The sequence below is a fragment of the Lissotriton vulgaris genome, chromosome 7, assembly GCF_964263255.1.
Source record: "Lissotriton vulgaris chromosome 7, aLisVul1.2, whole genome shotgun sequence".
NCBI lineage: Eukaryota > Metazoa > Chordata > Amphibia > Caudata > Salamandridae > Lissotriton > Lissotriton vulgaris.
The window spans coordinates 776,076,569-776,102,906 of record NC_141695.1 but is presented as its reverse complement, the minus strand read 5'-3'; the positions used below and the strand labels follow the sequence as shown (position 1 = coordinate 776,102,906).

The window sequence follows — 26,338 nt, the reverse complement described above, 5'->3', positions numbered from 1 at the left end:
TGAGTATTATTTTAATAAACCTAGACAAGATGACTTTTGTGCGCAGATACTAGGGGTAAGGCCGGGCCTTGCATGCACTCACACACAAGCACGTGCTATGGAAAGTTTCCGTACTAGTCGGAAATGAAAGTGAAAAGTGAACCCAAGAACAATAACCCTAGAAAATGAATCTGCGGAGTCTTGTAAGAGACATTCGCAGAACGCAGCATTTTTTATAAGCTCCGATTCTAAAAAAGAAAACTAGAAGCAACATTCTGCCGTCAAGTGAACACGTCTGTCGTCATGTATAGAAATAAAAACACATTCTAGAGGACACTTTACATGAAAGTAATCACTAGCTGTAACATTGCAGCACTAACTGCTTACTATATATGTATTTGAGAATATGTTGTGTAGTTCGCACATGAGTACACAGACGACCAGTAAAGATCGTGTGTGTGTGTGTGTAAGAGGGATGTAAGCGTGCTTACACCAGCAAACACACATTCACTGAGATTGTCTCGCAAGGGAAGACTTGTGCTCTGTTTAGATACACACACACACACATATATATATATATATATATATCGTGAACTCGATATGGAGCGCTTTACATGAGCACCAGTTACGTTATAAAAGGACACATTGGCATGGACATGTCGGAATGTTTAGGTCTGCTCATGAGTGTGTGCACACTGGCAAATACATGCACACGGCCCTACTGTGTTCCCTTGGCAGACAACGAGGAGTGTGTGGTAGCAGGGCTCGCATCCTCCCCCAATCAGTGAGCGACCTCTGAAGTGCTATGAAGCACTTTGCAGCGCGCACAGGGCCGGCTCGGAAACGCCGTGCAAACAGGAGCCCCTAAAGGCAGAGTCCCCCAACACCCTGTGCTCCCTGGATTATTTTCTGGAGCAGACTTTTTGGGTTTAAGCTTCCACGCCCTGGGCTGCCGCCAGCATCCCCGTGTTTGGAGGGTGGGGGGTGTGGGGGGGGCAGGAAGTGCCCCACACAAGTGCTTGTGTTTGGGGCACATGGAGAACACAATTCAAACCATCATTTTCGCAGCTCAGACATAAGGCTGGGGTGTCGCCGGTGAAACAATTTGAGGCCCAGTGTGAATGCCCCGCCTCCCGCAGCACTGGGCTCCCCTGATGGGCAGAGTCTGCAGGGGGTCCCTCTCCTTTGCTAACAGGTCTGTTGGGGATTTGTGTGGTGTGAGGAGGCCAGCCTGGTGGTGCTTGGTCGTGAGTCGGGGCACTTTGCTAACAAGCACAGAACATTCATGAATAAGCGCCCTGCTGGAGGCCCCGCCCCCTCCTTATCTAACCAGAGCTCTGTTCTGGGGAGTGGAAGGGGGGTGGGGCGGAGGCTGTCCGAGGTAGGGGGAGGGGAAAGTGCATCAACTGACCAAGTTTAACACGGCCTATGGAGAGAATTCGACGGCCTTTAGGCCAAATCTTTTTTTCAACTAAATATGCGCGTCTAGTTCATAGCCAGCCCTGAATAAATAATTACAGAAAATTAATTTTATAGCTTACATTTACAACCTCAGTCTTCCAAATTTGGAGTATTCTGTAAATTCAAGAAGTGTTTGGCAAATATTGACAAATGAACCACGATTTCTCTGAAAACACTGCTGTTGTTATTGTTGTCTAAACACACGGGTGATTTTATGTTACGCGCACACCCTGCAGAAAAAGGTCAGTTTAAAAAAAACAAAAAACTGCCACCAGCCGTAATTGAGGAAGTCTCTGATCAGTGTGTAAATGTTTCTGCAAAAAAAAAAAATCTGACATGGGTGCAGTCTTCGCTTGCTTTAGTGTTTGCATGAATATTGGTAACAGTTCTACCACGTTATGTTATATTTAGGTTGAAGGCACAAATAGAGCGCGAGTAGGGAGGTGCTTATGAAAGATTTAACATTTTCGCGCAATTTGAATAAGAAAATAAGCTGCTTTGTGTTCCATTATTTTTACCAAAACAGAAGTGTGTATATCAATTGGACGACTGCAGTCGGTGTTCCGGCTCGAGGGTATGCACCGCGGCACGCGGGCTTGTGCACCCCTATGTAACAGCGAACGGAAAGATGTGTGTGTTTATGAGTAAGGGAGGCTCATCGGCTAATTTAAAATAGTCACGTTACAATCGATCCGGTGCAAGAATGGATGGCTTTACCCCATCCACTCCCACGCCCACAGTGCGTGAAGGGGGAGGGCTGCACGACAGACGTCGTGTGCACGGCGCTTCTTGCGTGCCTCTGCGGATGCAACGGCTCATCTGTGAACATTTCACACCAGAACATTACACACACTTGTGCACCCTTACAACACACGGTCTAACCAGTGTCCCTGTTTTACTCTCAACTGCACCTAGTAATACAGCGTTTGGGTTAGTTCTAACAGCTCTAATTGTTCATCCACGGGTGACCCTGGCTCGCTGGACCACCAAACAGAATTAAGCTTACGGCTACCCGGCCTGGAAAACATCTCCGTGTTGTGGGCACGCGGGGGAGGCGAGGCGACTGTAACCCGACCCAGAGGTGTTCCGATAATCATGTAATAATGCAAAGAATTACACGGGCCGACCCGGAAGGAGGTGCTCTCGAGTTGCAGTGACACCGGCGATCCCGTGTGTCTGCCCCGGCGGTGTGTGTGCATGGAGTGACTGGGCGCCCGGGGACACAGCCGCAACAGGACATCTGGGGGGACGTGCTATATACCATCTATAGAATCTTTGCTTGGTACATATGAAAATGAACGTATGTGCAGAGACGTTTTAAGGCATGGGCAAAGTGGGGTATGGCCCGGGGCCCCAGCCTTTCAAGGGGCCCCTTACAGGTCCAGCTCTGTCAAAGTCTTGCCCTAATGCCCTTTAAAAACTCTTAAAAAATGGTTTTAAATACTGTTTTCCTTTAATTTATTTTTTAATGTCAATGATCTTTGAGATCCTATTACAGGAATATTGCAGAGAAATGTTGGGTGTATGTATGGTTCATGCAACATCCATAAAAAGTTGCTTTTAGATCAAAACAGGCCTCACATATGAGAAATGGGTAGGCATCATAGAGATTGTTTACAGTAATATTATTGAACTGCTGCTGTGTTACATTATTAAAAACACAAGTCACTATCCCTGAATATTAGATGTAAACACAATTACAATTTGGATGAGTGTGTCTGTGCATCATCAGTGACCTGTCCAAAGAGAGGATGAAAGAGCTGAAAATGGATCATAACTTCAAAGCTTTTCTGAACATGGGCCCCCAAAATCTGTTTGGCCCAGGGCCCCCAAAATCCTTAAGATGTCCCTGCGTATGTGCATGTCCATAGATAGATAGACTGATTGATAGATAGATAGATAGATAGATAGATTCTTCCCTAAAATATCTAATGTTACTGCTGTGTCTTTTATCGAGTTACATATTGATTTGTTGTAATGCAGGCGTCGCTGACATGTACGGACTGTTATTATCCACACACTTAGTGTTGTGTTCGCCTAAATGAGATGCACACATTGTTTAAACGCAACATTGAGGTATGCGTATATTTCCATGTAGACTTTCAGTGTCTGTGAGGCATTCCATTCCACTCAAATATTTTCCAGTGTAACTTTTTTTGCGTTTGTCAAACATTCATTCCAACCCCAGACACACTTGTGTGTTACAGCACGCATGCATCTGAGGGAGACATTTTAACATATACACTGCAGCTTGCCCGACCTCTCTTTATATGTAGAAGCTAACTCATACACATAAGACGTAGAGGCATGCATCTACACTGACGCAAACATGTGTATGTATAGTTACACTTGCCAACACACACACACATATATATATACACTCACATGTACCTATGTGTATACATTGGCGAAGACATATGTATATAAACACACACACATTTATGTATGCAAACACTGACGTGTTTTTGTGTATATATATATGTATATATGTATGTATATATATATATATATATATATATATATATATATATATATATATATATATATATATATATATATATATATATATAATCTCGCCCACCCACACACTTGTATGAATATGGTGGTCATACACAAGGAGGGCCCGGTCGCAGGGGTCTCGCGCCCCTCACGTAGCGCAGGCCTCGGCGTACGTCCGCTGTCACTCCGCCGACGCATCCGCGTGTGAAAACAGCCGCACATGTATTTACGTAGCTCTTAGCCGAGCGTCGCTGCGCTGCGCGCGGGGACGGCAGCCGAGGGCACGCATTCTGATACACGATACAAATCAGGGATAATGCCATGTTAACAGTACAGATTATCAACCAGATTAGAGCGGGGCTGCTCGCAGCACACTCGGCGTGGAGAAGCGCTCTCTCCCGGCGCCTGCCGCCTCTAGGCGCTGTGCCTGCCTGCCTGTGTGACCGTCAGCACCCTCTGTCAGGGCCTCTCTCTCGGGGGGCCTCTGCTGGTCCCTGTGTTTTTCTGTGTTCGCCCCTCGGTCTCGTGCTTTCTATGACTTTGGCTGGTTATCTGTCTCTCGCCATGTCTCCCCCTCACTCCCCCCCCCCCCCCCCCAGGGTCCCTATGCCTTCTGTCTGTATTTCGCTGTGTCTCTGTTTCTTTGTCTCTGTCTATATGTCCGCCTCTCGCTGTCTCTGTGCGCTTATTTGTACAGCCTGTCTCACGGCCCTTGTCTCGCGCTGCGTCAGTAAGTCTGTCTATGCTTGCGTATCTATTTATGCCTGTCTCACTGCCCGTGTCTCGCTCTGTCTCTATACACGACTTTCTAGGTTGCTCATCTGTGTTTGCTTGTCCGTTCAACTTTCCCTTGCCAGGTCTTTCTGTCTGGCTGCCAGCGGTTATGCAAGTTTCTGTAAACCGATAGAGCGAAGTGTATTTCTGAAGAGTTTATGCACAAAGCCTGTATACCGTGATTCCCAGGCGCTTGTGCACTTTTTAGGGCTTGTGGGGGAGTGTCAGCCGGTGAACAAGATACAGTGAAAAGGGATAATGAGTGCGGTGGCTAGGACGATAGAGCTGTTTATATATATATATATCTATATATATATATATATATATATATCCATATATATGATATGTATGTATATATTATATTACATATATATATATATATATATATATATATATATATATATATATATATATATATATATATATATATATATATATATATTACATATATGTAAATGTATTATATATTACACGAATGCGTGCAAATAGGTTCTCCCTTTGGTAAAACGAGCACCAGGTGTATGCATACGTTTATTAACAGTAGACACGTCACTACATCAACAGCTCCCTGAGTTACAGATTAATATTTTGAAATGTAACGCCAGGAATACAGAGCCGTAGGGGGCGAGACCTGTTGATATATAAAAGCACTGGTACAATCATCACAAAAACGGCACCCTGACGGGTAGAAAGGGTGTAGCTGTGTAGAACGAGATGCCTCATCTAAACGCTAGGCCCCGCATCCCCTCGCTCCCCGTCTACCAGCGGGTCCACGTGCCCCACATTTCAAAGGTGAAAACCGGGCCCGGAAAAAAACACGTTGTGTGCTAGATAGCGCCGAGACAGTAAAAATGCAACCCCCGGGGCAAGGGCGTGGCTACCAACAGCGCAGCATGTGCAGGGGCACCAGGGCCTGGATGAACGCAACAGTGAGTGCTAAGGACGCCTGTGTGAATAGGGTACTGCGGGGAATTGTGCATTTAGGCTTGTGTGTCCACGTGCATAGTGTTCTGTATGCAAGCGTCGTGTAGGCGGTGCTAGATGAATGCTTAGGACGGTGCAGTATAACATTCTGTACGGCCCGACTATGCGTGTGTACGGGGCGTATATTTAATAGAGGCCGATATAATCTCATTTTACGGCTTGATAGAACCTGTAGACAATCTCGACGGCGTATTTCATTCCCAGCAATGTACTCATGCTGATGCTCGTGTGTCTAAAATGTACCGGCCATGTGTGTGTGGGGCGCACACAGCGGGTTTGCCCCTTGCAGCTGTGTGTTGACTGATGTGCTTGATGGGCCCCTGTGTGTGCTTTTGGGCCCTGTAGTACCCCCTGCTGACTACTCTTCCTTTCCCCACTGCAGCTCAACGACGATGAGACCGGACCCCGCCTTCGCCGCCTGGCCGCCTGGTAGAGGCCGTGGCAACGCCGTGTGACCCTCCGCACATCCTCGAGGGATCCATCGGAGCCTGGACATTTCTCCGCTCCTCGGGCTCCTCTTCCCCCAGCGCCCTGCCGCGGTGCCGGGCTGCTGTGTACCCGGAGCCCCTCGCGGGACCTCCCCCCACGCGGCATGGATGGCCGGGACTTCGCGCCCCCGCCCCACCTGCTGTCGGACCGGGGCAGCCTGGCGCACCGGAGCGCGGCCCGGGGGGCAGTGCAGCACCCAGGACCCTTCCAGGCGGGCAAGTACTTCCCTTCGCCAATCGCTATGGGGGCACATTCAGGTCAGTGCGCATTCCTTCTCCTTAAAAAAAGGCAGGGATCTCGTGACAACAGTTAAAAAAATAAAATAAATGCATATTTTCCCTGTCAATGAAATGTATAATACATTTACCTCATCGACTGCTTTAGAAATGCATTGTGCTTAACATCTGTTTTTCTTTGTATGGAATTATTGTTTTTGTCTTGCACATAGGTAATTCAAAAGTATGTATTTTTGACCTTATGTCACCGGTGTCTGGTAATTTATTTACCCTGAACTGGAATATAATTATATTACTAAATTTGGGAAAATACAGTTTTATTTCCGATGTTTTGGGTTCACCCCAGTACTACAAGTTTCATTTCTGAACTCCAGCTATTCTTGTTTTTCTATTTTAGAGTCTTGCTATTATTGCTACTAGACTAGCCTCCCATTGATTGCAATTTTCACTTGCTGGCGTTTTTTCTTCAGATTTATTTTGGTTTATCACATTTTGGCATTTCTGTTTTATTTACAGGCTGATCCCGTAAGAGCTGAATTGTTCTACTTGCAGATTTTGCACTGGTTGTTACAGTAACAATATTTACTTTTTTCCTTTGCAATCAATATGTGTTTAAAGGACATTGACATTGCGGATACTACGCCAACGCGCTTTCGGTTCTACCCTTTTCAGTTTGTTTTACATTTGTGGCGTCCTACTATCTTCTTTGAAAATAGGCCGTGCAGGAAAATGAAATGTGCGCCTCCCCTTCGGGGCCCGGATAAGCTCTCAGCTCCTTTGTGTTCATATGACTTTATGGGGCCAATAAATGGTTTCATTTTTCGCCTGGGCAGCGCCTAGAGGTGGCTGCTTTCACCGTTTTTGGCTCGACATTTGACAGAAAAGAACGCGCGTTGTTTACGCAGAACCTCACCTCCAAAGACGTGTTAATCATTGGGAGGGAGACGTTATGCAATCCCGATAAACACATGGCGACGAGGCAAGGACGGCTGGGCGAGATTTCTGCTGGCCCCGCATGTTTACCTCTGGCCGCTTGTTGCCTGTGCCGCACATCGAAACCGACGAACCTCAGCTCTGAGGTTGTATTAATAAATGTTGTGTACGGTGCGCGTGATGGGTGTATGTATGACTGTATCCCTTTGGACGATGAGACAGGCCACTTAAAAAAAAAACTCCTCGTACCGCGCCTCTGTCTCCTGACCTCCCCAGCCCCTGCCTCCAGCAGCGCTTTCACTTTGCCCAGTTTTGTACAATTTGCCCTTCAGACTCCTCAAATCACATGTCCCCTTTCCTTGATTTCCATGTGAAACATTAGGTGAGAGGGCGCTTTGGCAAAGACGTGGTAAAATATTCATAATTTTGTTGCAATTGATTGCTAACTGTATCCAAGGCGACAATGCCCTTTCACCCCCACACTCATGTTTAGAGTAGGTGGGGGAGGGGCTCTCGGTGGGTGGAGGACAGGGTCGGCAGGGGTCAAGGGATGCGCATGAGGGGTTAATAAGGTGGCCGGTGCGGGTCCTGTTTCTTCCTGCGGCTCGCGCAGTGCGAGGGGGCGTGGGGCCCAGGGAAGCCTCGGGGGCCAGTCCTTTGGAGGCTCGAAGGGGGCCTGGAGAGTGGGGTATCCGACAGAGCGGGGCTTCTCCGCACTGGGACCTCGCAGCTGGCGCCTCGGGGTGAACTCTGCCTGGCTCCGGCCTTGGAGCGCGCGCTCTGTGTTCAGGCCGGACTGCTCGGCTTCCTGCCATTGTGCTGGCCACACATCCAGACAATGGTCTCAGGAAAGGCCTTCTCTGACTCACGTGGCCTTCTTTATTTATCAGGGGGTGGGAGGCACATTGTGTGTTGGGGGAGGGGCGGCTCTTTAGTAGGGGCTACGGTGAAGAAGTTTGACCAAATCCAAATTCCTCAAACTATCATTTTCTTGGTACAAAGTTCGCCCAACGCTTAGTCATGTAGAAAAAAAAGTCAAAGGCCAGGAGGATATAAAACAACATTTGCATTCCGAACCCAAGAGTGTGCATAGTGGTGTGTTTTACCCGCCAGACCAGCATGCCTTCTCTGCCTCGGGGAAGTTTCCTGACCGGTGGATCCGGGCCAGTGTTTGCACGTTTTTCTTGTCCTTCTTGTTTGTGTGTTGATGTATTTTAAAGCATGCACATATATCGCGCCTTTTATCAAAGTTTCCACGTTCACTGGTAGTTTGTGAAAAGGTGGACTGCAAAAACATCTTTGGGAAAATACCAGAGACTCGAGTTTACATAAATATCCCACAGGGACATTCGCCTGAGACCCCATTCAAGACCCTGGCCGCAGATATGCAAGGGCTGCAGCGAGAGCAGTGGGGCAGCGCGGTCTCAGATATGTCAGAAGTCAATCTGGCCGAATAAAGATGTTTTTTATAGGCCGATATTTCTGAAAGGTGCAGATTTTGCTTTTCCATATTAGAAAGTCTATATTTTTGCAAAGGGTGGTTTGCAGTCACGTGTTGTAGCATGCAGCCCTGTATTTACATCTTACATGGATATTACCCTTTTGGCATTTGCAGAACTTGGCAATAAAGTTATTTCCGCCTCGTTTGATGAACTGCTTGATTACTAATAAAATTATGTCTGCTGTAATGGTATTACAATTAGCGAGCAGATGAAAATGGATTGCGTGCAAGCAAATGCGGACTTGGGGGGGGACAAACAAAAAAAAAAGAAAAAAAACAAGCTGTAAATCGCAGATAAGGACACATGAATGCTGCTGTGAAGAAGAGAACCTGGCCCCCCAAAATCGACATTTCAGCAGTTTATTACAAGATTAGATATGGGCGTGCAAAAGATGCGAGTGTGTGCTTTAATTTCAGTGCGGCAGTGTAAGGTGCAGTGTTACTTATCACGGAGCTCATGTGTGCTGCTGTCATGACACAACGCGCATCATTGTTTGTGTGAATGTATGTACTGTGCTGCGCATCATCCATCTAGCCTTTCACCGCCTCCATGTTTCCACACACAGCCGAGAAGCCCCACGTCCCCCGTCCTGCTGCTATGAACGGCTGCTTGTCCGCGCCCCATCGACGCATACAGTACACATAGGTGCGTGCACGCATTGCACGTCGAGGACCTTCTCAAAAACAATAGCGCGCTTGCTTGTAGTATTTGTGCCTGCTATCTAGGGACCATTATCCTAGCGCTTAGAAATAGAAGTCTATGCTGCCTTGTGGGGCTTTATGCCATCCAGCCACGGTCGCCTCAAGGCACCCAGGAGGACAGGAGACCTGGAGTGCAGGGATTGGGGTGACAGTGGAGGCAAGATGTTGGGGTGGTCTTTCTCAGGGCAACGTTTGAGGCGCTGCTTTCTAATAATATTGAAAAGCACAATAATACTGTTCTAGAAAGAGTACCACACGCTCTCCTAGTTACTTTATGAATACTACTGTTAATGTTTATTTATGTAACATTTTTTGCATTATTTTTATCGTTGCCAGATAAGTGAAACGGTTCAGCGCGCACTAGCGTGCGCATACACTCGTGCGCGTGCATGTATTACCTGGAGCCCTGGGTTTGGGGGCAGGGGGCAGTGGGCTGTGACAGGTAGTCCGTTCACAACCCCGTCATGTACAAAAAAGCACATCTCATAACATTTTCTTGCACTGTGAAGCCTGCTCCGTGGCCTTGCGGTTAAACGGTCCCAGAGCTGTTTAAGGCAGTTTAAGTTTAAAACTCTTGCCTGCCCCTCCCCTCCCCCATCTCCCTCGTTGCCAAATTGTGGTTCCTGGAACAGTTAGCCGAAGTCAGTAGGAATCAATGTTAGTAATTACTGCAGACATGTCTTGGTTACAATAAAAAATCCTCAATCAAAATAGGCTTTTTAAGGGGGAATAAAACCGCGTTTTCCAACATTTGCTGATTCTTTGAAATGTCCTTCTCTGTTCCCTTAAAACACTGAGACTGGCACCCCCATTCGTGCCCCAAAGTGCACCGCACACTTCCCATCACAGACACTTCTTCTTCCTGGGATTCGAACCTACCAACCATTGAACTGATTAGCTAAATGGAAGCAGACCATGACTACAACCCCCAGAATGCATTGCATTGTCACATGACAGCCCAGGCCTGGGACCAACATGGTGACACCTTATTCTCCTCTTATGTCTGTGCGCATCTCGCCATACTATCGCTCAGAGATCCTGTACTGTAAGACTCCTGCAGCCAGCATGCACAGGCAGAGAACCCGCACCCTATAAAGGCGTCCATTGGGCCAGGATTGCCCTGTAGAAATACCCCAGTGGGAAAAAAACGAGATGAAGCCCCCCATGGAGGGCGATCTCGGTTATTGCTGCTCAAGGGAATGCGTTCTTGTCGGGTGACCTCGAGGTCTGGGGTTTTTTAGAGGGTAGGGTATTGACTTTTTAGTGCATTATACTAGCTGAATTGCTTCCCAGAACTTTCACAATATGTGTTTGTGTTGTTTGATACAATTCCACGTGTTTCAGATAAAAGGCTACGTCGACACACTCAATATTATAACCTGTTCCCTGCACCTTATATGTAGATTTCTGCAGTAGACCCACTAACCCGCTGAGCTAGGTTTTCCACCATTATGGGCCAAGCACACTATGCGGTGATCCACTGATGCAGATTTCTAATCCATGGCAGGAAACAAGTCCTGGCCATTCCACTGCCTGGGCACTGGTTGTTCTTTGTGGTATTGCGTTTTTTTATTGCCAGCTATGTGCATGGTAAGTTTTTTTTATATTGAGCTGGGGCTGTTTTATTTTATTTATTAATTAAAATGTTTTTCAAAAGTACTTAAACGATGAATCAAAACAAATGTTTTGCCAATAATACTGTTTAATACAGTGACAATTGAATGAAATATCAAAATGAACATTTAAATTCACAAGAAATATATGTAGTCAAAACCAAAACAACATTAACAATAAATATGTGAAATATAATCAAAGTGCTCATGAATTTCTAAAAAAAGACCCCATACATAATTGAAATAAATCAAATTGTCATTCAGTTTATAAATAATTTTCTCAAAATTAGCCACATCAAACATATCTATAAGCCAGGGTGCACATATAGAGTACCCCCTCAGTCATAAACCACTTGTGATGTAAGCTTCTTTCTGATTGGTCCGCTGCTGGTCAGTCTGTGTTGACTGATGAGAACAACAGAAAAGCTCTTTATTCGAACAAAGGCCTTTCGTGGAATCGGGGCATCGTGTAAATATATAGCTATATATGCATTGGCTTCTCCAAATCAATGAAGAGGGGTAGCTATTGCAGGCCTTACTGGATTTATAATAATGCTAGCGTTGTTGTGTAACATTTTTAATATAGTAGCTTAGGCCTAATTTAGGCTGTGAAGTATATTTCGGAGGTGCACTAACGCTTTTATAGTAACATATAGGGTATTTGGTGGCAGTAGGTGTCATACATTTGTTCGACCAGTTCAGTATTTTCACATCAATCATTCAGGATTTCTCTTTGTTTTCTTCCTGGGTTCATTCCTCACACTGTCCTGAATTAGCCATGGCCTCATGTTTCCAACCTTGGTTGTTATTGTTTCACAAAAAAGTGTAATATGTCATATATTGAACTCAGAAGTGTGTAACTGATCTCCTTTGTGTCTGGAGGGAATTCAGTCTCTAAGGAAGGATGGGGGGAAAGCGTGTTAGAGCGGGAAAGCAGCATGTGTGCGAAGAGGGAAAACGTTTGAAAATAAAAATGACATAGATAAAAGTAGAAGGAGAATATGTTTTTAAACATGATTAAATAAGTATTTTAGCTTCCAGAAATGTTCAACTCATAACTGAAGATGAATAGTGCAGCATGCGGCATCTCACTGTAGTACTGTTTTCTTGTCTGCGCATGTGATGTAGTAGCGCTTGTTTTCAAACAACAAAAGGCAATGCAATGAGTGAATGTGCGCTATGTGAGCAGCCAGAATTATATTTACAGGTCCCCTTCTATAGTATTTTTAGAACATTTATGTACATATTTAGCAATATTTATTTTTTCTTCATTTTGTCATTAAGTAGCCTAATTATTTTGTGTTTTGTACAGAAATAATGTGAGTATCCTCCGCTTACACATTTATGCATCACTTGAATATTCCTGCAAATTCCATGTACTTATCCTGGCGAGGCAGGCACTGTGCTTCATCCTTCTGAAACTGAAAACAATTTTTCGACTGGTTTTGTTTTAAAATACATTAATGGAGGTAATTTATGTTGTGCTGTGCGCTGCTTGACTGCTCCTTTTATTTTATTTTTATTCGGACAACGAAATTCCTTTTATATGATATATAAACATTAAAATAGCTTAGGCTGTCTCTTAACACACAGTCTCCTACTTGAGGCTAACAGAAGTGTAACTTAAGTAAGATATTTTTTTTACTGCCACTAACTCATCACTATCACATTGATACACATATATCTCTGCTTCCAGTGGACCGATTTGACCAACATGCACACATACACACACATAGTTACATATCTGCACAGAGCATCATGTGCTATTTATTACCATTTTTGAGTGGGGGGGAGTCCATGTCTCATTAGAGGTAAAGCTTAGAGTGACTCATGATGCCCCCAATAGCATCTGCAAATATAGTTTATGCCATGGTATCTTTTCGTATGTACTTATTTTATTAAAGTATATTTAACCAAATCAAAGGTTACAGGGGTTTAAAACTGAGCAGTGTGGCAACATCACACTGATGAGCCTGTATTTTAGGAGAGTTGTTTCCGTTAGCAGATTAATGGTTGCTTGCAATTTGTAATTATATTACAGGCTTTAAAAAGTATTTTTCAGACTGTGCATATATTCAGTCCCATCTCCAGGTCATTCCATAAAGGGACCCCCCCCCCCCCCCGTCTTCCACCTCAGGAATTGTTCCTCTATCCCTTCACCCACTCCCCCACCACCCACAGAGAGATGCTGTCCTTCCACCTACAGTGTCAGAACAGCAGCTGCACATATCCCACCTCTTAAAGTAATTTACTTTTTCCTATAATCCTGAGTTAGGGAATTTTTCACAATGACCAAGCCCTTGTGGTTGTGTAATTCTTATGCACATTAATAAGGCAAAGAGGTCACAACATGCAGGTCACACAAAGGCCACACAGTCAGTCCATTGCGTTTTACCAGTTTGTATTGTATTGTAATTGCATTTATATAGAGCTTACTACCCCTGACAAGGCATTGAAGCACCTTTTCGGCGAGTAGCACACTACTCCGGAACCCATAAGGATTAGTGTTGAATTAGTATAGTGAAATATGAAAGCTATTTGAGTGGTGGATAGGTTAGTCAGTTATTTGGATTTAGAAGGATAGCGGAGGGATAGAAGAGGGAAAAAGGTTTGCATTTATAGAGCGCTTGTTACCCCTGATGGGGTGTTGAAGCGCTTTTTTTTCAGAGAGTAGCACGCTACCCAGGAACCCATGTTCTGGGGAGACAGGTTAAGACACTGTGTTTGTTTGTTCTTTATGTAGCATTCCTGCCATAATTTATTGCCACTACACTGTTCACCATGAAAGGGTACAACTGCTGCATCTCATGGGGTCGGCTCTTCACAAAGCGCACCCTGTGAGTTGAATCACCTCTAGGCGCTCGGGTTTTATGAGAAGTGACAGGTTGTGGAGGCTGTGGATTAAAGTCACCAACAGTGGTGGCTTGTCCATACACCGTGCAGGTGCCCCTGCCCGACCAGGGTCTTGCACCACTGCTCTGTGTCCTCAGCTTCTCACACTGTGACCTGTGCCCTCGGCTCTACACTGACATCTGCTGTCAGCTCTCCACGCTGTCTCTGCATGTGCCCTCCGCTACCATCTGTCCAAGTGCTCCCAGGTGCGTGCTAGCTTCTAGCCGCCCTAGTCTCAGGACCAGAAAGAGTCTGACATCGCATTTTCAAGTCAAGTCCAACCACTTTATTCGATTATTTAAAATCATAAAAGTATTCTATACATATACAAAACGTTAAAAATATTTGTTAAAAATATGTTATACAAGGTAAAAATACAGTGCAAAAACCATTTAAGAATCATAATCAGTCAGTTCCACGTTTAAAGCCATTGATCCGTATACATAGTCATTATATTAAAAGGATTGAGTTTCTTGTGCGGCTTTCTGTCTAACCCTCCTGCTTCTAACAGACACAGCAAGGAAGCTAGTGACACAAAACAGGACTTCAGGGGAGTCCAACAGTTGTAAAAACAGTAAAGCAGGTTTACATTGAATAAAATTAATCTTTTTTGAGTAATGGGAGAATAAACCTTTTCCTGGCCTCATGGTACAAAGGACAAAAGATCATAAAGTGCAAGGTGTCTTGGGGGGAAAAATCATCACATTTGCACGGAGCAGCATCCTCAAGCCTACTCCAGCCCAGCAAATCCCAAAGTACCATATGTATTTGGTTGAACCGGAATTTAGTCAATAGCCATCTATGAAAAGAATTAGTCACTATGGACAAGTAGGGAGACATCGCTAATGACAAAGTAACCAGAACATGTCCCCTGACCGATGGTTTACATAATTCTACAGCTTCCCGCTCTGCCTCACTTAGCTTAGTAAAATTTGTTTTTACCCAAGCTATGTCAGCCTTACATAGAGATTCTGGATTGAAAAAAATCTCGGGGCGTCCCATATACACAGCTAACATTTTTATATAAGACAACCACTGGATTTCCTTCATATTATCTAGGTTGATACAGTCCTTTAGAATCTTGTGGTTTATCTTGCATTTATATCAGGTCATTCAGATGACCACTAAGCCGCTTCTGATGGCTGGGTAGCACGCTACCCCATACATGAGGGAGAACTCGGTGATATGAATGGGCACTTCAGTCTGTGCCCCAGTGGATACAAAGACGCCACTCTGGGAACCTACTTCCTGGGAAACATGGGAATATGTGTTCGCCAGGGAAACATTGTTACACTTATGAAGAAAGTATAAGGATGTTCTTTGTAAGCAGAATTCTGCAGTGCACTCTCATTTTTTATGGTCGTTTTTCCAGTACCTTTCTTTATTTGGAATTGATACATTTTGGTCACATTGCTAAAGGTTTCATTGAACAGCGTGAGGTGTACTGTGGACATGAATGAGTTTAGTGATTTTTAAATTGTTTCTATTGTAGATATGCCCTCCAGGGATTCTGTGGAGATGCATGTTTAAGCCAAAAAGACCCTGATGGGATGGAGAATTGTCCAGAGGAAGGGGCTTGATGAAATATAGTCTACCCAAACACTGCGCTCAAACTTTAACCTGAGATAGTTTACTTTTATAGGACATCGAGTTTGTAATAGTTTTTGATATAGTGCACACTTACCGTTGACATTCTAGATGACAGCAGTTACTTGTGTCGGAATGATAGGAGGCTATGTGAGCTTAGTGTCAATTTGTGGAAGACAAGAGGAAATATGGATTTTTTTTTTAAAGAACAATATTTTTTTCATGTAAATGTTTTTTGTGTTATTTATTTTAGATTTTGTTATAATGAATGAATAAACATATCACCTTCTCAGCTGAGTGATGTTATGAAAGTTCAATACATTTGTTTCACACCACTTTATTGCAAATAATTTGTGCACACCGGTTTGCTGTGTTATTTGATGGTGGTCATCTCTGCAGATAGTCATGATTGTCATTACATCAGTATGCATTATTTTTTATATATCAGTGTTGCTATTGTTAATCTGTACGCTTGTGGTGGTGGTTCTTTGTCCTTATATTACAGTGGCGCGTTTTACTGGTTATTAAAGACCTTTCCCAGAATAAGAGTGGCAAGCAGCATGCTGGGACGTACAATGATAGAGAGGGCTTAATAGTGACTGGTATAGCCCTAGCTATACCTAATGAGAATTGATAACATATGACTGAGTGATTGATTGTCTTACATTATTAGATGCCATTTTTGGTCCACATTATTAGATGCCAATTTTGGTCCACACGTTTAGCAAGCGTAGTTGTCAGTTCTGACTTAGATGGACTTTGTTGTTAGTTATTACACTAATGGGCATCGTTTTTTTCACCAGCATTATATTTTGTTAGCTTTCCTATATCTGCACATTGTTGTCAGCTCTTACACTAGCAGGGGCATTGTTGGTTTACAAAGTACACTGGATGTCGTTGTCAGTTCTTATATTGCTGTGTATTATTGTTTTATTTATATTAGGTGTTGTTTATTCTTCCAAATAATGGGTACAATTGTTTGCTCCTACATTATTTGTTGTCATTTTGTTCAATATATCAATGCTTATCCTTGCTCCGCCGGACATTACGGACCAACCTTTTTGACTTTGCTGGTATCAATGTTACTCCCTCCATTAATGGGTGTAATTGATAACGGTTACTTTGTGAGTGTTATTAGTTCTATGTTTATGGGCACCATTGTTGTCCCTAAATTATTTTTTCTTTTTTTAACTTGGTGCTTACAGTAGTCAGTGTCATTGTTGGCGTTTGCATTAGTAAGTGTTGTTATTTCAAAACACATTTGTAAGCATCATTGTTCCTTGAATTAATAGCTGTTATTGGTTGTCTTTATGTGAACACATGTGTGTGTTAGTTCTTAAATTAGTTATTGTCTTTGTGGTCAAAGATATCGTCGTATTGTGGTTGTACTTACATCACTTTCTGTGTTGGGGTGGTCAGTTGTGCAGGGTGGTGGTGAGTAAGGGTGCAGGGATGCCCTTAATGTTCAGGTGGTCAGTTGTGGATCATAGACACTTGGTAGAGAAGGTTGGAATGGCCTTGAGTGCTTAGGCCAGGGGAGCTGGTTGCAAGTGCTGGGGCTTCTGGAAGGTATATGGTGGGAAAAGGTCAGCCACTAGCCCAGACTATTCGGACCTGTGTTATCAAAGAGTGGGGCTTCCTTAGTCTTTTCAATAGTGGCCCCCGTTGTTTGTTCTTACTGTAGTCCTTGATAAGTATCCTTTATTGTTTGCCACATCATTGGTGGATGACATTCTTTGCTCACAAGTTAATCAGTGACTGGCAATTTTTACGTTACTAAGCATTTTGCAGCATAATAGCCCCCCTCTCCCTCCAGGTACAACGAGAAAGAGCATTTAGTCACCTGTATTGCCCTTCATTTAGTCACCTTTATTGCCCTTCATTTGGTCACCTGTATTGACCTTCATTTAGTCACCTGTGTTGCCCTTCATTTAGTCACCTGTGTTGCCCTTCATTTTGTCACCCTGTATTGCCCTTCATTTAGTCACCTGTATTGCCCTTCATTTAATCACCTGTATTGCCTTTCATTTTGTCACCTGTATTACCCTTCATTTTGTCACCTGTATTGCCCTTCATTTAGTCACCTGCATTGCCCTTCATTTTGTCACCTGTATTGTCCTTCATTTAGTCACCTGTATTACCCTTCATTTTGTCACCTGTATTACCCTTCATTTAGTCACCTGTGTTGCCCTTCATTTAGTCACCTGCATTGCCCTTCATTTTGTCACCTGTATTGCCCTTGCAGAAATGCATTATGTCCATTAGAGGTGGAATGGTGTCAATCAAATAAGGAGAGACAAGGCATAATTAGAGGGGCCACATCAGTTATTGTTCAGCCTCAGAAGAGCACCAGTATTAAACATGCGCTATTCGCACATGCATCGTTCATGTTGTGTGCCCCTACATAAGGGGCTGTCTTTCCAAGTCCTTTCATTATTAAGTTAGGGGTCACTACAATTGGGGAGAAACACAGACCAAACGCCGCGATGACCCGGGGTCTCTTGCACCCGTCTCTGAGGACCAAACCAAAGCCCTGACCCCTGGAGGAAAAGATGAAAACGGCCTGTTTGGACTGTACTTTGCCATGAACAGGTTCATGTGAGAGACCCCCGCCCCTCCCCTCCCCCCCGCGCTGTAAAGTGGGCATGCCCTTAGCCCGTCTAACCGGGGCCTCTGCAGCCAAACACAAGTACTTCCGCCCACCTCGAGGCGCATCCTGAGGCCCGGAGCAGTGTCCCCCAACACCAGGCCAACAGGACGTCCTCATCCTACCGGGGTGACCTGTTGAGCGCCCCATAAACCCGCCCAATGCACACAATAAACAGTGACACCCCCAACTATCCGGTTCGCGGCAAGGAGCCCCCAGGGTTGTCGGGAATGGTTCGCTCCTACGTTAGCGGGAGCGGTATTCTGACAGCTTGGTAGCCCCCAGTAGCCTCCACCTTGACAGGACAAGTGTTGGGTGACATCAAAGCTGGCTGTGGGACAACCGAAAGCAACTGCTGCCAAGCGTGCGGTCAGAGGGGGCTGCGGCGGGCGTCCCTGGGCTCCGAGCTGCGAGGGCTCACACTTACCAAATGATATATCGTTTTTGTGAATGTGCTGTGTGGGCAGGAGGCCCACAACACCTGCTGCCCTAAATATTTCAAGTGCAGAGCCGTTACTTTCACAGGACTGCCCTGCACCGCTCCTCTGGGAAAACAGATGTCAAAACCCTCAAATATGAGCAGATCTCCGTAGCGCGCCTGTTGGACTGAGGTGCCTTGAAGGACTGGCGCAGGGTCTCATCCTTGCACTGCCAGGGATGTTGCATAGCAGATGTGAGGTGCATTGGCAGAGCTGTGCATTTATCTTAGTGATGGAGCAGCAGGCCTGTCACAAAGCAGACAAAAGATGATGGACAGAGTGCTGAAACCTTTCAATCACTCAACCCCCAGTCAAGAGACCTGGTTACATCCATCGTTCTTTTGTTCACTGCGCCCCCCCCCCCCCCCCCCAGTTTGGACCCAGACATATGCAAATCAGTCTGGACCCTGCTCCCCATGGGAACAGTCCAGCTCGAACTGCCAAGCCTATCACATAGCAGAACATATGTGTATTTTAGAGGGGGTGCTATGTGCCATGAATGACATTGACAGAGCTGTGTGTGACTAGCACAGGTGCCACATATCCTAACTGAGGTGCACTGCGTGAGCAAAGTGTCGGCCCCCCGGTGTATTGGGATATTGACAGCTGCAGGTGTGTTTAGTGCTGTAGTAGCAGGGCTGTTGCGTCTTCTATCTGAGGGGCTTTGACAGAGCTATGTGTTGGCCCTAGCATCACTTGCACAGGATGGGCTTCCCTGGGAATGGGCTGAGGTGCATCAGAGGGATGTTGTTCAGCGCTGGAAAAACTGTGTCTGGTACACCAGAATTGAGGTATTTGGGCAGAGCTGTGTGTTGAGCTTGGCACTAGCACAGCTGGTGTGTTCTGGGTATAATGCATTTGCTGAACTCTGAAGGGTCCCGCACAGTAGTAGCTGGGTGTTGCGTGGCAGAACTGAGGTGACTGGTACTAATGAAGTGAAACCATGTCCAGATAACAGAGCAGCGCGTCAGTGCCCACGCTGGAGCAGCAGTGGGTGTTCTCCTTTTGTTTGTACCCGCTGCTAGAGGTGCATTGGCAGAGCAGCGCCCGTTCCCACGCTGGAGCAGCAGAGGGTGGTTTTCTGTGGGTTGTTGTCCGCTGCTAGAGGTGCATTTGCCGAGTAGCGCGTCTGTCCCCACACTGGAGCAGCAGTGTGTGTTCTTCTTGGGTTTGTACCCGCTACTAGAGGTGCATTGGCAGAGCAGCGCCCGTCCACACGCTGGAGCAGCAGAGGATTGGTTGATTCCCTCTCCTAGAGGTGCATTAACAGAGCTGGAGCAGCAGAGGATGTTCTTCTGTGGGTTGTTATCCGCTGCTAGAGGAGCATTGGCAGAGCAGGGCATCTGTCCCCACGCTGGAGCAGCAGAGTGTGTTCTTCTGGGGTTGGTACCCGCTGCCAGACGTGCATTGGCAGAGCAGGGCATCTGTCCCCACGCTGGAGCAGCAGAGTGTGTTCTTCTGGGGTTGGTACCCGCTGCCAGACGTGCATTGGCAGAGCAGCGCGTCAGTCTCCACTCTGAAGCAGCAGAGGGTTCTGTGTGTACGGTTTGGGTCCTCTGGTTAAGATGTGTGAGAGTTTCTGTAGTGCAGTGCAGATGGACTGCTGATCAGGATTGGGGTGCATTGCCAGAGCTGTGCTTGCCAATCTAACTGACCCTGACCGAATTGTTCCTGGAAGTCTGGCTTACACCACCTGCCCTGGACCTCATCCGTAAAGTAACCGCCGTCCCATGATGTTTCCTTCCCAGACTTACTCGTCCATTCAGTTGTTACCTGGTGTCCTTCACGTTTCGTTTTTATTGTAAAACATCAGCTAGTAAAAGCAAATCAGATGTGTATTGTATTGCAATTGAAATAGCTCATTCCTACCCTTGGGAAAGCCCACAGCGCAGTGGGCTGGGTCGAATAGTGGTTAGGCTGACTGAGCCTGTCATCCTTCGACGGTCGATTACATGGGCACCTTTGAGCTGGATAGCCAGCTGTGATATTTAACAGACAGTTCATACAAAGTCCATAGAGAAGGGCAGTTCTATGTTCAGCTTCTGTGTCGAGAAAGGCAACCTGGGAAGGCAGCACCAGACCGCCAGCAGCAGCTAAAAATATCCATCTGCAGCGCACATAAACCCGCCAGTCTCAGGACAAAAGGCCCGAGCGCCTCTGGAAGTGGGCAGGAAGTCGGGTGAATTATGTCCAGCGCAGTTGAATGCATGGGATGTTCATCCGCACTTTCTTATGGGAACTTTTTTTTGTTCGAGGTAATAAAAAGGATAATTTACTGGCCACCCAGCCTGGAGGAGCACATGTCGCGCCTCTGGAGTCAATCATCTTCGGACCGGATTTGGATTTTGTTCGGTATTTGTGGTGTGGAAAAGGATCACTCGATAGAGCAAGGAGGGGGCGCTGGGTGTGGGGGGAGGGGGCGAAGGAAGGAGTTGAGCGGTTCCAGAGAACGCGCTTAGTCCCTGGGACGGAGATGGAGTCTACTGGAGAAGTTGCCAGTTGTGGAGCCGGTCGATGCGAGTCCTAATCCCGGCTTTTCCTACTGGACCAAATTGTGTGATTCTGGTGAAACCGCTGTCTCCCAGGGCATTTTCCCTTAAACCTTCATTAATGAGCTGCTGACTACAAGCCTCAGCAGCAAGAGTTATGTATAACAAGCATTTATAAAACCAGTAGCAAGCTGTTGAAATGGTGAAATGTGATTTGTTATTGTGAGCATATGGCACAACATTATTATTAATAAAAATAAATGCATGCCACCATCTAAACGTTAATAAAAAAACGGAGTCTGGTCCTGGGACGGGGGGTAGCTGGACCAAATATACATGCGGAAAAAAAGAATTGCTGACCCTCCCAATTGTTCAGTCTCTCAATACTTTGAGACTACAAACAAGAATTAAATCAGTTTGTTTGTATGGGTAATTTTATTTAACCCTTTTACTCTTATTTTGATAGTATTTATCTGTATCATAGGCAAAAAGAACACTTTATAAGCACCTATACAAAATACAAAATACAATTATACATATTTACAACTACTATACAAATGACATATATACAATCAAGCAAACAATTATACACAAACTTCTTTTGTCAGCAATTCTTTTTTTCCGCACCATCTAAACGTGGCAGCCATATGCTTGTGGTAATAATTTTATATTTACATTTTTTTACAAATTGCATACCATTTTAATAGAAGAGGACGGGTGCTTCGAAACAAGCACGTGTAATTCGAACAGGTACACAAAACCTTTTAGTTTCAATGGACATCACAGAAAAACCTGATCCTTATTGGCAGAAAGTAAAGATAGCATTAGCTTTGAATTACTGTAACTTCAAGATATAATTTAAACACACAAGGATGATATATTAAAAAGGATATAAGAGTGGAAAAAGCATTGGCAAGTTAAATATTTGCCACCAGCCCTGGCAATAAGGTGCTCTTCTCTTTGGGCAGATGTGCACTTGTGACAAGTCAAGATGCAGTCACTCACAGTGCAAGAGAGTCAGTGGCTGAAGCGAGCCGACCCATAGTCCTGTACTGTGGTTGACGAAAACGAAATGTGAATGACAGCTAAACAGCTCAGTGGATGAGGAGGACTTGCCCAAAGCCAAATAGGTGTCAGTGGATATCTATCTATCTATCTATCTATCTATCTATCTATCTATCTATCTATCTATCTATCTATCTATCTATCTATCTATCTATCTATCTATCTATCTATCTATCTATCTATCTATCTATCTATCTATCGATTTTTATATCTATATGTGTATATATATATATATATATATATATATATATATATATATATATATATATATATATCTCGTGAAGTTCCAGCCCCGCTCAAATGGTCTGATGGGAATTTTCTGGCACGGACCTCTTTTCAGTCTCCTTCCAAATAGAAACGGGCCATAACAAAATTGCGGTGTGCAGTGCAGACTGTATTCCAGCATAACCAGATTACATCCAGGAATACTCAGGCTTAGTGCCCGACATTGACGAGTTTTGCTCGCTCACACAGGCTTGATATATATATGAGAGAGAGAGGGGGGGGCACGAGAGAGGGATTTTATTTGAAAACATACACACACATGTACATATATTATTTTAATTACATGAGCTGGGCAGAAGCTAATACTGCCTCTAGGCCAGACCTAAAAATTGGAATTAGAAGGATTTACCGCAGATGTGGGACTACATTCATCTTACGCCCAAGGGCGCCCTAGAAGAGAGAGAACACAGTTCCGGAATCTCTACCTACTGTGATGGATGAGGTTCTGTGGCCCGCATCGTGTTACTGCGTGCAAGACATACTTGAGCGGTTTTCTTACTGTGCATTCAGCGATGCGACTGTGTCCCAAGTGTGAATAATGCACATGGGTCCCAGTCACTGTGCACAGGAATACTATCCCAAAATATGCTGTATTATGCTGCATAACTTGCCTACCCTTGCTGCATAATTTAGTCAACCCTGCTGCATAATCTAGTCCTCCCCTGCATCATAATTGTAATGGCCCTGATGTACGTTTCCACACTTCCTTGACCAGGCCCTTTATTTCTACCGGCTTGCAGCAATTGTGTTTTGGGAGGGAGGAAAGGGGGGCAAGCATCACCGACAACCATTTGTGTGTGTAAACGGCTGCTTTACTGAAATAGGTGCACATCACACTTAATTAAAACTGGCAATTTGCCTTACAAAACTAAAACCTCGCTAAACATCGAATTACCTGACCCCTTGACATTTTCTCCCCCCACCCCTACGATCCCCACATGATAAAACCCCCACCCTGCAACATACAATACATAACTTGCAATACATTAAATAATACACAATCTTATCACCTAACATTAGAACTCCTACCCTCCCAAGACCTACAATCCTATTTGCCTTCCTGCAACTGTAACTAACGACCCTCTAATGTAAACTTCCAAACCGCTTAACCTTTCCCCGGTCCTGTTCACCAACTCCCCAAACTTAACGATAAACTACCAAACTGCAGCCAAACTTGGCCAACTTCAAAAACAACTCCGCCACCCAGGAAAAGTCGGATGGGTAGGTGCTTACACCGCCTCCACCTTTTCCTGCCCCCCAGTAACAAATGCCCTAATGCCTTACACCCTCGGTCCTTCACTCCATACGTACACCCAACAGCCTGGCAAAACCTCCCATAATTCTAACAGATAAAGGTCCATGCCCATGTGTGAAAGGTGAACCCTGTCACCTCGGAACAATTCCGCCTCGTCGTACCGGCCGGAATTGTGACGTGGTGATGTGGAGGCCAGACCCGGGAAAACCCCAAGTGACTACAGAAGCGAACCATCTCTACATTAATCTTCAGTCTGGCTTTATCCACCGCCTGAGGATTCAATGCCCCTCTCCAAACTCTCCGCGGGACAAACTCGGTCCAAACGACGGTACACCCTGACCACATCCTCCTGATCTCTTCCAAGTCCTTTTTCATGGCCCTCATCAAAACCAGCCCCGTTTCCTGAACCATATCGTTCTCCCCCAAATGGAGAACCAACACATCAGGCCACCTACCCGCTACCAACAGCCTGTTAAATGTACTAACCAACTCCTTCCAGCGCATACCCCCTCTCCCAAACCACTGAACCTTGAAAACAGTAGGATTAAATTCCAAATTTTCCCCAGAGTAACTGTCCTGTGCTTGCACCTGAGCCCGCTTTACAAATGAGTGGCCCACTATCCACACTGCCTTGTCACGGGCGAGGGGACCAGCCACAGAGCGAGAAACAAAAGTCAAGACACAGGGCACAAAAACAACCGCGCTATCATTGAGCATCCCCGCTGCGCATGTATCGCTTGTAACAGTCGGAGGACCACCTCCCCAGGTGCATGATGTCCCTTCACCCCATCCTGACTATGCGCCTCCGACGCTGTGCCAAGGCGGAAGGAATGTGTGCCATATTTGCTCCCATCCATCCCCAGCAAATCCAGCGTTCTCCGCAACACTGCCAACAGCTGCGATCCCGTTGCCCCTCTCCCCTCAGCAGGCGAAAGATCAACCACTCTGCCGATCCGGCCACCAGCCATTTCAACCCCCATCGCACCGGGCACACCCCCCCAAGGGGCTTCCTTCCCCAAGGACACCCACCTGCCAACACTCCTCTGGTCTGTCTTGGACTTTCGTACCACAGGCACACTTCCTCCCCCCCAAAAATCACTTTCGACCACCGTACCCCAGCACCTGTCCAAGACCCCAGCAACTCAGACACCCGAAACGCTCCCGCGAACATCAACGCCATCAGGGTAGCAAACAAGCAAGCCTCTCCCCATCTCTGCAGACCAATGACAAGGCTCCCACAACTCTCCCCAACAAGCCCCACGATAAAGGTAGTCGAACCCTACCTGACCATCCACACTCCCAGGCCCAACCTTCCAACATCCGTGACCCGAGCTCACCTGCGGACGGTGCATAACCCCACAAGAGTTTGCCCATAAAGCCAATCCCTTCCAGCTTGCCTGTTATAGTGACCCGTGCCCTTGGCGATCAGCGACAGTATAAACTGTACCACATCTTCCTTTCTCTCTCGCCCCGGAGCCCACCAACGCGCCCCGGACGCCACAAACTCCCCCCACGCAGACATTACGTCGTCCTCGTCGACTCCGCCAAGGACCCTAAAACCAGCTGCAACATCCTGTGTTGCCTACACACCACAGCTGCGGAGGCATGGCTGTTGGGTCTCGATCCGCGTCCTTGGCTAACCCACAGAATCTCCCCCACTGCGAACGAGACAAAGCATCCGCTATGTCATTATTGATCCCAGGGACGTGCACCGCGCAAAAAGCAATGTCATGCCACAGGCAACCCAACACAAACACCCTCAGCAACTTCAGCACCTTCTCAGCCCTGGCAGACTGGCGATTCACCACCTGCACCACCGCCATGTTGTCCACATTGAAAGTCACACGTCTGTGGGCCAACACCTCCCCCCACAGCGAGACCGCCACTACCAGAGGAAAGAGTTCCAAGAACGCGATGCTCCCCCCGCTATTTCCAGGGGCCACTGCTCCGCACACCACTGCCCTTGCCAGTAGAGCCCAAAACCTTCGCTCCCTGCCGCGTCTGAAAAAAATTTGGACATCCCAGACCAGGTCATCCCCCCTCTGCATGGGGACTCCGTTGAAATGCTGTAGAAAAAAACGGCTACATCCGCAAATCTTCGCGAATGCCCGCGGACAGCCTCACGTGGTGATGTGGAGGCCTCCGCCCCGCCAAGGCCCTGAATGTCCGCCCTACCCGCACCACTCTGCAAGCAAAATTGAGGTGCCCCAACAGCACCTGAATCTCCACAACCGTGACTTCAGTCCTTGCCAACATGACCTCCAGCAGCCCCAACATCTGCTGCTTCTTCTCCTTCTCCACTGGTAAACAGGCCTCCATGGTCCCCGAGTCCAGTTCAATGCCCAAGAATGACAGCGCTGTGCCTGGCCCCACTGTCTTCTCCGGTGACAACGGCACGCCCAAGTCCCCCTTGAGCTCCTGAAACCTGTCCAGCGCCACCTGGGAGTCTGTGGAGTCTGCGGCCCCAA

The 26,338-nt window shown here is 46.1% G+C and overlaps 1 protein-coding gene across 2 annotated transcripts in view; it reads left to right on the top strand.

Moving 5' to 3' along the window:
* BAHCC1 (BAH domain and coiled-coil containing 1) overlaps nt 1-26,338 on the top strand; it is a 332,705-nt gene that overhangs the window by 5,481 nt on the left and 300,886 nt on the right. For both annotated transcript variants that reach the window (XM_086931009.1, XM_086931008.1), the window contains exon 2: nt 6,080-6,443. In XM_086931009.1, the coding sequence (XP_086787135.1) occupies nt 6,290-6,443 (154 nt within the window). In that variant the 5' untranslated portion in view covers nt 6,080-6,289. The remainder of the gene's footprint in view (nt 1-6,079; nt 6,444-26,338) is intronic.